Below are 15393 nucleotides of genomic sequence, written 5' to 3' on the forward strand. Positions count from 1 at the left end.
TTCTTCTATCCCGTGCCATGCATCACCTGTGGCTGTGACTTGATTGCAGACGTCACTCAGACAATCAGGAGGGGCACGAGAGCAGCCCAAAGATGATGATTCTTCTTGAGAGAAGAACCTGGCTGCTGCTCAGTGCGTTCTGACAGCACCAGAGGAGAAATCAGGAACTTGGTAAACAGAAGATCATGGGCACAAAACTTCATCTGCAAGCGCTCTTGCAGTTGTGTATAAGTTTGATGCTAATTTAGTGAATTTTATTGTTTCAGTAATCAACACAATGTTTCTGCAATAACAATCTGCTCACACAGCCATACAATGCAAATTGAGACGTGTACCATTTTTTTTTCCTATCCCTTCGGTCAAAAAATGAAAGAGCCTTAACTACTCATCAGAAGCAGTTCTGTAGATGCTGTCAACACTACTCCTTGGTCAAACCATCACCAGGCATATTTAAGTAGTGGAGGAAAAGACCTCTTCCTGAACAGTTTTCTCTCCCTCCAACAAATGACCTGGCTGAGACTTAGTTGCCTTGTGGCAACCGAAGTGTGAATCAAGACTGCAATTTGAATTACAGTCTCCTGCTGAAGAGTCCAACATTCATAGTGCGGATATTGGCCAAATTAAAAAATAAGATTCAGAAGTAAGAGATGGTGCTGTGGGTTAGTATATTTGCCATCACCTCTGAGATCCAGGTTCAAATCCAGTCTCTACTAACATGATGAGTCTCCTCACTCTTCAAGTTACAAGAGTCCTGTGTAAAATGAGTATAGATAGTCTCATCCCAGTTTCTGGTGGCTATGAGCCCACAGCACAAAACCATCTAAAAATCAGTACTAAATCTCACAGATATGCCACAAGGATGCAGGAAATGGAAAAATTAGCACTGATAAAATGGTGGCTTGCTCTTCCAATGTTGGATTAAGGTCACATTATTGGGGCAGAGCAGAGTGAGTTTGCTCTGCATCCGCCACGTTACACCTGAGTTGAGACTGCTCAACCCAAAAGTGCTCCATCGCCCAGCATTGTTCCTCCTGATAACCACTGGTAAATTCAATTTAAAAATGAAACCAGAATTACAATAGATTAGAAACTTTCTTCTTTCCCCTCCAAAGACAAAAACAATTTTCATAAGACATCATCACGGAATTTCTTTGAGAAAGACTCACCTTCAGAGTATACACTCCCATGCGACCAGGTACCTTATAGAAAATACCCTCTTCTCCCCTAGAATTTGTGTGAAGCATAGCATTCAAGCAAGCTAATGGTGAGGTGCCACTAGGAGAAAAAGAAATAACATCAATCAATGCATAAATGAGATACATGGAATGTTAGTAAGTCAAGATGATATGATTAAAAAATTCTTTAAAGTGTTTTTAAAAATATAAATACAGTAATACAGGGTGCTAGTGTTACATATTATTGGCTTGTTCTGTAGCCAGAAGTTGGCTATATTTCCCATTTACTCTGTTTAGATTTTCTGTGTAATCACAGTATAGTCAGAAATGTACTTTTGCCCTAAGGGTGCAGCCTACTAAAATCTGTCCTTAGAATTTGGGGAAACTGTTTGAAGCTCTTTCCCAGTCACTTCTAGTTCCAACGGAAGGGATGCAAAGAAGCATCCTGTGTCAAAATAACTATAACATGTCGAAAAAAAATTTGTTTCAGAAATCTTAGCAAAAATCTGCTACAAATTTTTCTCTGAATGGACTAAATATTAATATTGTGAAGAATGAGATGTCACAACTTACAGTACAAGATATTCCTTGGATTGGATCTGAGGCAAATTGCTGGTATTAAAGTTATTTACAGGAAATCTAACTGACTGGAAAATGACCATTTTTGTAAATTCTTCAAATTTCACTATATTGCTGATGATATCTATGGAAGAATATTCGAGTTGATTAAATTAATGACATCAGGCACCCACAGGTTTCCTTGTGTTGGACATACATGCTGCTGAAACCATCATCCATGCCTTTGTCACCACCAGACTCGACTATTCCAGTACTCTCCTGGCCAGCCTCCCATCCTCCACTCTCGAAATCTCAGCTCATTTAAAACTCTGCTGCCCGTATCATATCCCGTACCAGGCCCCACTCACCTATAATGCCTGCCCTTGCTGACCGACATTGTCTCCTTGTCTCTCAACGTCTCCAATTTAAAATTCTCAGAATTGTGTTTGAATCCCTTCATAGCCATGCCCCTCTCTAACTCCTCAACCTCCTCCACCCAAACAACAACCACCCCCCTGGAATTCTTCATTCCTCTGACTCTTGCCTTTTGTGCATCATTCTTTCCTTCAGACCATCATTGGTGGCTGTGCCTTCAGCTCTGGAATTCCCTCCCTAAACCTTTCCACCGCTCCACCACCCTTATCTCCTTTAAGGCCCTCCTTAAAGCCCACCTCTATGACCAAGCTTTTGCTCATCCCTCCTATTATCTTTTTTTATTATTTGTTCATGGGATGTGGGCGTCGCTGGCGAGGCCGGCATTTAATTGCCCATTCCTAATTGCCCTCGAGAAGGGGGCGGTGAGCCGCTTTCTTGAACCGCTGCAGTCCGTGTGGTGAAAGTTCTCCAACAGTGCTGTTAAGAAGGGAGTTCCAGGATTTTGACCCAGCGACGATGAAGGAACAGCGATATATTTCCAAGTCGGGATGGTGTGTGACTTGGAGGGGAACGTGCAGGTGGTGTTGTTCCCATGTACCTGCTGCTCTTGTCCTTCCAGGTGGTAGAGGTCGCGGGTTTGGGAGGTGCTGTTGAAGAAGCCTTGGCGAGTTGCTGCAGTGCATCCTGCAGATGGTACACACTGCAGCCGCGTGCGCCGGTGGTGAAGGGAGTGAATGTTTAGTGTGGTGGATGGGGTGCCAATCAAGCAGGCTGCTTTGTCCTGGATGGTGTCGAGCTTTGAGTGTTGTTGGAGCTGCACTCATCCAGGCAAGTGGAGAGTATTCCATCACACTCCTGACTTGTGCCTTGTAGATGGTGGAAAGGCTTTGGGGAGTCAGGAGGTGAGTCACTCACCGCAGAATACCCAGCCTCTGACCTGCTCTTGTATTAATATGGCTGGTCCAGTTAAGTTTCTGGTTAATGGTGACCCCCAGGATGCTGATGGTGGGGGATTCGGCGATGGTAATGCCGTTGAATGTCAAGGCGAGGTGGTTAGACTCTCTCTTGTTGGAGATGGTCATTGCCTGGCACTTCTGTGGCACGAATGTTACTTGCCACTTATCAGCCCAAGCCTGGATGTTGTCCAGGTCTTGCTGCATGCGGGCTCGGATTGCTTCATTATCTGAGGGGTTGCAAATGGAACTGAACATTGTGTAATTATCTGCGAACATCCCCATTTCTGACCTTATGATGGAGGGCAGGTCATTGATGAAGCAGCTGAAGATGGTTGGGCCTAGGACACTGCCTTGAGGAACTCCTGCAGCAATGTCCTGGGGCTGAGATGATTGGCCTCCAACAACCACTACCATCTTCCTTTGAGCTCAGTATGACTCCAGCCACTGGAGAGTTTTCCCCGATTACCAATGACTTCAATTTTACTTGGGCTCCTTGGTGCCACAATCGGTCAAATGCTGCCTTCATGTCAAGGGCAGTCACTCTCACTTCACCTCTTGAATTCAGCTCTTTTGTCCATGTTTGGACCAAGGCTGTAATGAGGTCTGGAGCCGATGGGCCTGGCGGAACCCAAACTGAGCATCGGTGAGCAGGTTATTGGTGAGTAAGTGCCGCTTGATAGCACTGTCGACGACACCTTCCATCACTTTCCTGATGATTGAGAGTAGACTGATGGGGCGGTAATTGGCCAGATTGGATTTGTCCTGCTTTTTGTGGACAGGACATTCCTGGGCAATTTTCCACATTGTCGGGTAGATGCCAGTGTTGTAGCTGTACTGGAACAGCTTGGCTCGAGGCGCAGCTAGTTCTGGAGCACAAGTCTTCAGCACTACAGCCGGGATGTTGTCGGGGCCCATAACCTTTGCTGTATCCAGTGCACTCAGCCGTTTCTTGATATCACGTGGAGTGAATCGAATTGGCTGAAGACTGGCTTCTGTGATGGTGGGGATATCGGGAGGAGGCAGAGATGGATCATCTACTCGGCACTTCTGGCTGAAGATGGTTGCAAACGCTTCAGCCTTGTGTTTTGCACTCACGTGCTGGACTCCGCCATCATTGAGGATGGGGATATTTGCAGAGCCTCCTCCTCCCATTAGTTGTTTAATTGTCCACCACCATTCACGACTGGATGTGGCAGGACTGCAGAGCTTTGATCTGATTCGTTGGTTGTGGAATCGCTTAGCCCTGTCTATAGCATGTTGCTTCCGCTGGTTAGCATGCATGTAGTCCTGAGTTGTAGCTTCACCAGGTTGGCACCTCATTTTTAGGTATGCCTGGTGCTGCTCCTGGCATGCTCTTCGACACTCATTGAACCAGGGTTGATCCCCTGGCTTGTTGGTAATGGTAAAGTGAGGAATATGCCGGGCCATGAGGTTACAGATTGTGCTGGAATACAATTCTGCTGCTGCTGCTGATGGCCCAGAGCGCCTTATGGATACCCAGTTTTGAGCTGCTAGATCTGTTCTGAATCGATCCCATTTAGCATGGTGGTAGTGCCACACAACATGTTGGATGGTGTCCTCAGTGCGAAGATGGGACTGCGTCTCCACGAGGACTGTGCGGTGGTCACTCCGACCAATACTGTCATGGACAGATGCATTTGCGACAGGTAGATTGGTGAGGACGAGGTCAAGTAAGTTTTTCCCTCACTCACCACCTGCCGCAGGCCCAGTCTGGCAACTATGTCCTTTAGGACTCGGCCAGCTCGGTCAGTAGTGGTGCTACCGAGCCACTCTTGGTGATGGACATTGAAGTCCCCCACCCAGAGTACATTCTGTGCCCTTGCTACCCTCAGTGCTTCCTCCAAGTGGTGTTCAACATGGAGGAGGGCTGATCCATCAGCCGAGGGAGGGCGGTAGGTGGTCATCAGCAGGAGGTTTCCCTGCCCATGTTTGACCTGATGCCATGAGATTTCATGAGGTCCAGAGTCAATTTGAGGACTCCCAGGGCCACTCCCTCCTGACTGTATATCACTATACCGCCACCTCTGGTCGGTCTGTCCTGCCGGTGGGACAGGACATATCCAGGGATGGTGATGGAAGAGTCTGGGATGTTGGCTGAAAGGTATGATTCTGTGAATATGGCTACGTCAGGCTGTTGCTTGACTAGTCTGTGGGACAGGTCTCCCAATTTTGGCACAAGTCTCTAGATGTTAGTGAGGAAGACTTTGCAGGGTCGACTGGGCTTGGTGGTCCGATGCCGGGTGCTCCGTCCGTTTTTGTTCTTATTGTGACTTTTTTTAAGCGAGATTTTACAACTGAGTGGCTTGCTAGGCCATTTCTTCTTTGACTCGCCATCCATTTTTGTCTGATTCCACCTCTGTGAAGTGCCTTGGGACATTTTTTTACACATTAAATGCAAGTTGTTGTTCTTATGCCATTACAGGTTTATGGTCTAAGATTTAGGAAAATATTAGAATAATTGCCAATCTCAGATCTGGCACTTATCCAGAAATGAGCTTATTTTCTGAAAAGGCAACAATCCTCTCTGATAGGAATCGTCATTCCTAACTCTAGTCTTCTACCTGTTCGTTCTCGCTCCCTTTTGTTTGGTCAGTACTGTTAAGGAGGTTATCTTTCTTCTAATTTCCAGTTCTGATGACAGGCTGTGGAACTTTAACTTGTCTTTTCTCTTTACAGATACTGACTGGAATGCTGTGTTTTTGCAGCATTTTCTATTTTCATTTCAGTTGCAGTTTATTCCTTTTTGTTCTTTTATTGCTTGAACAACAAATCTTAAGGTGATTTCTCTCAGACAGACAGAATTAGATGTTAAAATTGAATTTAAGATGTTAAAAATATGAATTTTGCATTTCTGATGGTGTTTTATTTTTCAAACAACTTCTTATCAAGTTTTAGTGAGTTTTGTGTGTATCAGATATGGCTGGTCTGCTCAATCAGTACACATTGGAGACCACAGTATTCTTTTAGTCTGGCAGCATACTGTAAGTCAATATGGAAGCAGAACATATCTAACAACATACTAGTTGGATTTTGGAGGCCATTTGCTTCTGAATCACAGAAGTCAAATTTCTGTGCCATGCCTTTGTTATCTCCAGACTGGATATTCCAATGCTCGCCTGGCTGGCCTCCCATCTTCCACCCTCCATAAACTTGAGCTCATCCAAAACTCTGCTGCCCGTATCCTAACTTGCTCAAGTCCCATTCTCCCATCACCCCTGTGCTCGCTGACCTACATTGGCTCCCCGAGCGGGAACATCTCTTTTTTAAAATTCTCATCCTTGTTTTCAAATCCCTGCATGGCCTCACCCCTCCCTATCTCTGTAACCTCCTCCAGCCCTACAACCATCCGAGATCTCTGCACTCCTTTAATTCTTGCCTCTTGGGCATCCCCGATTTTAAATCGCTCCACCATTGGCAGTCGTGCCTTCGGCTGTGCAGGCCCTAAGCTCTGATATTCCCTCCCTAAACCTCTCCGCCTCTCTACCTCTCCTCCTGTGAGATGCTCCTTAAAACCTGCCTCTTTGGCCAAGCTTTTCATCACCTGTTCTAATGCCTCCTTATGTGGCTCAGTTTCAAATTTTGTTTGACAACGTTCCTGAGAAGCACCTTGGGACATTTTACTACGTTAAAGGTGCCATGTCAATGAAAGTTGTTGTTCTAGCAGTTCTAAGTGCTGCATTCTGTTGGGATTATTCTGGTTTTGCTTTGAGTATTTCTTTGTGGCTTTGATACATTCTGTAGGTGAGCCTAAAAAATGGAATATAGTCATGTTGGCACAGGCTGCAGTCAAATTCTTGTCATTTTATTTTTGTACAGAGTAGCTACAAGCAGCAGGCAAACTGTCTGGTGCTTTCATGTTCTGCTGTAAGGTTACACCTGAAACATTATCATTCTCTTTCAATTGCTGGCAACCTGGATTGTATTTCCAGCATTTTCTACTTTTATGTAATTTTTTCCTCCACTTGTTCTGCCAATTTTATTCCCTCCCTTCTTCCTCCTTTTTGGACTCACACTTCTATCAAGCTTCACTGCACAGGTGTCTTATCTATAGTGCCAGCAGCAATGGAGCCGTATTGATTCACACAGTTATTGATCATGTGTGTCTATCCTCATCTTTGTATCCCACAATCTCCTTCTTAACCACACCTATTCAGCCTTTTAAACAAAAACAGGGACTAAGTCAAATGAAAACTTTGACTCCTCACTTCCTCCAAATAAAAGGTGTCACTATGGGAACCCGTATGGGTCCCAGCTATATCTGCCTTTTTGTGGGATACGTGGAACATTTCTTGTTCCAGTCCTACTCAGGTCCCCTCTCTCACTTCTTTTTCCGGTACACTGATGACCGTATCGGTGCCGTTTCATGCTCTCACCCTGAACTGGAAAATTTAATCAACTTTGCTTCCAATTTCCACCCTTCCCTCACTTTCACACGGTCCATCTCCGACCCATCCCTTCCTCGACTTCTCTATCTCCATTTATGGGGATAGGCTGTCAACCAATATCTGTTTTCAACCCACCAACTCCCACAGCTACCTTGATTACAATTCTTCCCACCCTGCTTCCTGCAAGGACTCTTTTCCCTTCTCCCAGTTTCTCCGTCTCATCTGTTCTGACGATACCACTTTCCACACCAGTGCTTCCGATATGTCTTCCTTTATCCTCATCCGAGGATTCCCCTTCACTGTAGTTGACAGGGCCCTCGACCGTGTCCATCCTATTTCCTGCACTTCTGCCCTCAACCCTTCCCCTCCCTCCCTGCCGGTTGTTTGCCATTTTAATTCCCCGTCCCACTCTGACCTCTCTGTCCTTGGCCTCTTACACTGTTTCAATGAAGTTCAACGGAAGCTTGAGGAACAGCACCTCATCTCTCGTTTAGGCACTTTACAATTTTCCGGACTCAACATTGATTTCAATAACTTCAGATCATAACCACTGCTCCCATTTTTTTTGTGGCACTGCAGGTGCTGGTAATGGTTCTGCTGTTGCCATTTGTAGCTCCTCTAGACCCATCTTTTGTTTCTTAACTTGTCCTTGCCTTGCACCATCATCCCTTTTGTCATTTAATCACTCATACCCTCTACCCTATCACAGTCCTTCCCTTTTGTTCTTTCCTCCCCGCCTTTCCCTGGCTCTGTACTTGCTCAAAAACTGTGAACTCTTTAACATCTTCCAATTCTGACGAAAGGTCATCAACCTGAAACCTTAACTCTGTTTCTTTCTCCACAGATGCTGTCTGACTTGCTGAGCTTTTCCAGCATTTTCTGTTTTTATTTCAAACTAAGACTTTTGTTGGGAGTCGATTCCACTATTCAGTGGGAAAAAAATCTTCAAATCCGAAGTCGAACTTCAGAATTGTAAATGCAGGTCTCACAACCCTAGTTAAACATTCTGCTTGGATCTGTATCATGCTTGTCCCTCATTATTTTAAAGATCTGGATTATTTCTGCTCTCAATCTTTTCTCCCCACAAAGTTTAGCTCTGTGAACCGCTCTTCAGAACTCAGAACCTGAATTGCCAAAATCGTCCTTGTTACTCGTCTGTGAACTCTCTGATACATTGATAGCCTCTTTGAAATTAGGATATCCAAAATTGATTAAACTTTCCAAGTGAGATTACCCGTGAATCATGCAGGGTGAAAACAATGTTTTCTGATGGAAATTCCTCAGTAGTTCAGCGAGCAAGTATGCTGTATGGTGCAACAGTAAGCCATGGAGCTGAGAAGAATGAGAACTAAATTAACAGATCTGAAGGTGGGCAGTGTTAAGGGAAGTACAATTAACTGAAGTGTCCCTGTGCTCGAGGTGGGAAAAAGAAACCATTGCTCTTGGTCAACATTAGTGATTCATGCTGTGCACAAGTGTGAACATTGACCAAGGACAGGAACAGGCTCAGCTGTGATGCCATTCAATGGTTGAAAGCCATGGTAACACAAATCATTAAGAATGGTCACTTGGATGCAATACCTTTTAGTTTTTTGAAATGGGTAGTGGAGAACAAGAGGGAGAAAACCAGAAAAACTTACCTTGATTTATAACTGAATGCCTCTGAAATGTATCCAAGTACTTAATTAGTCTTATTGATTACAGCTTCAAATTGATAAATACCTTCATGGAATGATTAGTAATTGTCCCTTAATCCTTTTCTATCTTTACTCATGGACACCTCTTCACTATGCAGCCACCTTTAATATTTCAATGTGCATGTCCTTACTTGCTACCATTTTGAAATCTATTTCACTACATTAAAATTAACTTGCCATTCTTTAGCACATCCACTTAACTGGCCCAGATCACTCTGAATGCTGGTAATCTTTCTTACTCTAGTCATCTAGCTTGGTGTTATCAGCAAATTTCATAAAATTGCAAAAAGTACCTTCCCTCCACACCCTGTGGCCCAGAGCTAATTTCCATTACAAACTTCAGCCAACACATCGCCTTTTTTTCCCCCACGAATCAACCTTTCTGCTCCTCTATTGCCAAACCAATTTGATCCGGGTAACTATTAAGGTGCTAATAACATCCTCACTTACTTTCTTAAACAGAAAACTGAAAGGGAAAAGAATGTGACCATCATCATTTACAATCATCACTCCACATCAGATTATTACCTATTGATGAGACTGGAATGAGGTATCTGGCTGCTCTATCGGGCAGACATGGGGCCATTCTGTACTAAAACCCAATACAGGAAAAAAATTCTTGAACCAAGAGGCAAAAAACTTTTTAACCCAATTTTTTGTCATCAATGGATACCATTACCAATATCTGGTGCTCAAGCTGTATTAACTGCAGGTCATATCCCACACAGACCATTTTACAATTAACAGAATTTCACGAGCTACAAAAAATAATGTAATTTCTTTCTCAAGAGATACTTTCAATCCATGAACATTTATTGTGAAAAAACACTTAAAATCAAGCAGTGATTTCGCAAATATATCCATTTTATTTCAATTATTGTTTTAATTAAGTCCTGGCCTGTGCATTGGCTCTAATCTTAATTGAACAAAAACACATTTCAGAAATTTCAATACCCTCATGGGCTGTTCCTCAAATTCAATCTGCAAATCAAACCACCTTCAAAAGGATCTATCTTAATTATATATTGCAAGTTTTCTAAATACTTCTAGTGTTCAACAACAGCTCAACTAAAGCACCGATCACAACAGTTGCAGCCCTTGGAAAATGAAACATTTCACTGAGAAGGATTTGCATCTCTGATGGGAAATTCTTAATTGAATTGATATCATGCAATTGAATATTATAATTATTATACAACAATAGTTGGAGTTTTCTGTGCAATTATTTACACACATACACATGTGTGTTTGTTTCAATAATTCAGATTTATGCATTTATTTGTCAATTGAAGATCCCTCAACATTTTTCCTGATGAAAAAGCCTTTGCAATTGGGTCTATACCACAAATCAGGCCTAAAGTCTGTGTGTGTGTGTGTGTGTGTGTACACATACTAACAACTTTTAAAATTAATATACTATAGCTTTGTGGCGAAATAAAAATATCAATTTGTACCTTTTGTTAGCTTGCATGGTCAAAATAATACGATTCTCAAAAAGTTTCTTTCACTTTATCCTGTATCTTTTGAAAAACTCCAACATTACAGCATCACCAAAATCAAAATTACTCAGCATATTTAGCAGATAAAAATTAATTGCTCATCAAAATCAACCAAATGTTAAAAATTGAATGTATATTTCAAGGATGTATAGTTTGATGTAAAACTTGCTGACTTTAAAAATTGTCACAAGTACTATAAACAGAATATTTCTTCAATACTGCACAACTATTTTGTCACATAAAATGCAGACAAGTCATCCTATGTACTGAATTAGAATGTGTTTGTTTTGGAAGAAGGATACCACACACCCTTAACTAAATGTCAGCATCTGTTAAAAGAACACAGTTTGAACCTCACTTTCTGAAGTTCCTGGGCACTTGCAGGACTGATAAGCAAAAATAAAGCAAAAAGCAGTGTAGCTCTTCAATTCCTAAAGCACATTTCGAGCATTTAGTATCTAAAATGGCTCTATGGCATCAAAAACTTGAGGCAACATATTACCTCACTTGTCTTTTCCCTTGCCAAGAAGTGACACAACTCCTCCTGTTGAATAAACACTCTTAGTGAATTAGAGCATATTCCGATTAAAAATACTGAATGTTGTTGAAGTGGAGATTGTTGGAAATATTGGGTCATCCAAGCTTGGAATTCCTGCACACAAACATAAGAACATAAGAAATCGGAGCAGAAGGCCATATGGCCCCTCGAGCCTGCTCCGCCATTCAATAAGATCATGGCTGATCTTCAACCCCAACTCCACTTTCCCGCCCGATCCCCATATCCCTTGATTCCCCTAGAGTCCAAAAATCTATTCATCTCAGCCTTGAATATATTTAATGACTCAGCATCCACAGCCCTCTGGGGTAGAGAATTCCAAAGATTCACAACCCTCCAAGTGAAGAAATTCCTCCTCATCTCAGTCTTGAATGGGCGTCCCCTTATCCTGCAACTATGCCCCCATAGTTCGAGACTCTCCAGCCAGGGGAAACAACCTCTCAGCATCTACCCTGTCAAGCCCCTATGTTTCAACGAGATCGCCTCTCAGTATTCCGAACTCCAGAGAGAATAGGCCCATCTACTCAACCTCTCCTCATAGGACAACCCTCTCATCCCAGGAATTAATCTAGAGAACCTTCGTTGTACCACCTCCAAGGCAAGTATATCCTTCCTTAGATCAGGAGACCAAAACTGTACATAGTACTCCAGGAGAGGTCTCACTGAAGCCCTCTACAATTGGAGTAAGACTTCCTTACATGTGTACTCCAAACCCTTTGCAATAAAGGCCAACATGCCATTTGCTTTCCTAATTGCCCGCTGTACCTGCATGCTAACTTTTTGTGTTTCTTCTGCCAGGACACCCAAGTCTCTCTGGACACCAACTTTTAATAGTTTCTCACCATTCAAAAAATGTTCTGTTTTTCTATTCTTCCCACCAAAGTGAATAACCTCACATGTCCCCACATTATACACCATCTGCCACCTTCTTGCCCATTCACTTAACCTGTCTATATCCCTTTGCAGACCCTGCCTCTGATGTCGCCTCCCCTCGACGTCATGACCAACCTCCACTTGCCTCACTGTCCTCCCCGGCATTGGACTGCTCACCCGATGCGTCCTATCCTTTTGCTGTTTTCCCATTACTGGACTGAAAAACTGGCAGTATCATGAATCACACAATTATATCTGGTTATAACTCTAAGTGCTTTAACAAACTAAAAGACCATGGGGGCAATTTTAACCTAACCTGCCCATCGGGAAACTGACGCGATTGGGTGCAGTGCTGGTTTTACACCCTGCCCGATGATACTCTCCATTGAAGTCAATGGAGGGCAATATTGAGCAAGGTGTAAAACCAGCATTCCACCCAATCACATGGGTTTCCCGTCCAGCAAGTTAATCCCTGTGTCCCAGCTCAGTGGTTCCAACATCCAGCCTTCCCCCATACTCCCCTGCCTTCTCTCAACCTCACATTTCCTCACATTATACTCTTTCTGCCACCTTTTTGCCCACTCACTTAATCTGTCTATCTCCCTTTGCAGACACTGTGTCTTCCTCACAGCTTAAATTCCCACCTAGCTTCGTATCATCAGCAAACTTGGATAGATTACACTCGGTCCCTTCATCTAAGTCATTAATATAGATTGTAAATCGTGAGGCCCAAGCACCGATTCTTGTGGCACCCCATTAGTTACAGCCTGCCAACCTGAGAATGACCCGTTTTCTGTCCTTCAACCAATCCTCTATCCATGCTAATATATTACCCACAACCCAATGAGCTCTTACCTTGTGCAACAACCTTTTTTGTGACACCTTATCGAATGCCTTTTGAAAATCCAAATATACTACATCCACTGGTTCCCCTTTATCTACCCTGCTGGTTGCATCCTCAAAAAACTCCAATAAATTCGTCAAACATGATTTCCCTTTCATAAAACCATGCTGACTCTGCCCAATCATATTATGATTTTTTAAGTGCCCTGTTACCTTTTACTTAATAATGGATTCCAGCATTTTCACGACGACCGATGTCAGGATAACTGGCCTGTAGTTCCCTGTTTTATCTCTCCCTCCCTTCTTGAATAGTGGGGTAACATTTGCGACCTTCCAGTCCAGTGGGACCATTCCAGAATCGAGAGAATTTTGGAAGATCATAAGCAATGCATCCGCCTCTTTTAGAACCCGAGGATGTTGGCCATCAGGTCCAGGGGATTTGCCGGCTTTTAGTCCCATTTGTTTGTCCAGTAATTTTTCTCTAGTGATATTAATTGTTTTAATTTCCTCACTCTCATTTATCCCCTGGTCCCCACTATTTCTGGTATGTTTTTTGTGTCTTCTAGTGTGAAGACAGATACAAAATATTTGTTTAACGCATCTGCCATTTCCTGATTCCCTATTATAATTTCTCCTGTCTCAGCCTCTAAGGGACCAATGTTTACTTTTGCTACTCTCTTCCTTTTTACATACTTGTAGAAGCTCTTAGAATCCATTTTTATATTTCTTGTTAGTTTACTTTCACATTCTAATTTCTCCCTTTTTATCAATTTTTTGGTCTTCCTTTGTTGGTTTCTAAAACTCTCCCAATCCCTAGGCTTATTACTCTTCTTGGCAACATTGTAGGCCTCTTCTTTCAACATTTCAATCAACATAGGCCAGTGCTATGAACATAAGATGGCAGTGCACATTCAAGTTGGCCAGAATATTTACACAATATTGGAAATTCAAAGATGGCATAGTTTTATATATTTTTTAAAGTGAGTCTTTGTGAAATGTTTGACAAATTGATTTTGTTTACAAACACAGTGAACTTTAGTATCACGTTCCTTGCTTGCAATTTGCTGCAACTTAAAAAAAAAGTTTATCAAATATTTTTTCACAAAACACTAGGCCTTGAATTTTGCTAATCAATCTTCAGAGGGTTCAACAGGTTTATCTTGCGAGGAACTGAATCAAATCAACTAGGAAAATCCCAAGTACTCACTGTGAAGGCTCACAAACCAATAATGGCCATTTGAACAAGTGACACCTTCAGGAAAGGGGGTTGTGGTTTGGTGGCAAATGAAAATATGTGAATTATAGTCAGTCAGTCAGTTTGCACAGTACATACATGGGAAAATTGGTCTTGGTCCTTACAATAGTTTGTCATAACTGATGCATAAAATCAAAGGTGAGATTTTAATCACTTCTGCCACTTTGAAGCTTTACAAGCTGCAGCAGATTTGTAATGCTGCCACCAGCTTCAGTACTTCAAACTGGTAGCTGTTTGCGTATAATAAACTCTCAATCTCCATGACAATCCCCTCAAAGAGCAAACGATAAAAATATTGCACCCAATAATTAAAAGTCAAAGCATGTAAAACTCATTGGAGGGAATTATTCAACATTAATGTTCAATGTTCCAGTAATTTTCATGCCACTGAGGGGTATGTGACCAACAGCTCAGTGTATTCTAACAATTTGGAATCATGTCTGGAATTTTAAGTTATACAGGCACAATTAATAATCTTAAGTCTCTAACTAGATATTTGAAAACTAAAGGCAGGTTGCTCTATTAGAGTTCAATCACTTGAAGTATCAGACTTCAACATTGGACATTTGTGCAAGTTGGAAAACAGAGGTTGATGCAAACTCCTGTTGGATCACACTGTGACTACAGACTTCAAGCAAGTGTTTACTCAGATTTATCTGAGCAGCCTTGATTTAAAAGTCTAGCTTTACCCATAACTACACACTCCAAATCTGCCAAATCTCTTGCATTATCAAGCCAAAAGCCATCAAGAAAGATGGTGCAGCTGCTTCCTGGACAAATACCTGATTAAATGAGTCATCATGCTACGGTGGAAACATAGGAACAGGAGTAGGCCATTTAGCACCTCAAGCCTGTTGCGCCATTCAATGAAATCATAGCTGATCTGTGACCTAACTCCATATACTCCGTAGCCCTATATCCCTTCATACCTTTGGTTAACAAAAATCGATCAATCTCAGATTTAAAATTAATAATTGAGTGAGCATCAACTGCTGTTTGCGGAAGAGAGTTCCAAACTTCTACCACCCTTTGCGTCTAGAAGTGTTTCCTAACTTTACTCCTGCAAGTCCTGGCTCTAATTTTTAGGCTATGTCCCCTAGTCCTAGACTCCCCTACCAGTGGAAATAATTTCTCTCTACCTACACTATCAGTACCCCTTAATATCTAGAAAACTTTGATCAAATCACCTCTTGATCGTCT

The 15393-nt window shown here is 42.5% G+C and overlaps 1 protein-coding gene across 5 annotated transcripts in view; it reads right to left on the reverse strand.

The window, feature by feature from the left end:
- Positions 1 to 15393, reverse strand: part of asxl2 (ASXL transcriptional regulator 2) — a 211020-nt gene that overhangs the window by 80567 nt on the left and 115060 nt on the right. For 4 of the 5 annotated variants that reach the window (XM_067984417.1, XM_067984418.1, XM_067984419.1 and 1 more), the window contains one exon: positions 1167 to 1275. In XM_067984417.1, coding sequence (XP_067840518.1) covers positions 1167 to 1275 — 109 coding nt within the window. Of the gene's footprint in view, positions 1 to 1166; positions 1276 to 15393 lie in introns of those variants that run through there. The other variant, XM_067984422.1, reaches the window with a different exon arrangement.

This window comes from Heptranchias perlo, chromosome 5 (genome assembly GCF_035084215.1).
Source record: "Heptranchias perlo isolate sHepPer1 chromosome 5, sHepPer1.hap1, whole genome shotgun sequence".
In the NCBI taxonomy this organism is placed as follows: domain Eukaryota; kingdom Metazoa; phylum Chordata; class Chondrichthyes; order Hexanchiformes; family Hexanchidae; genus Heptranchias; species Heptranchias perlo.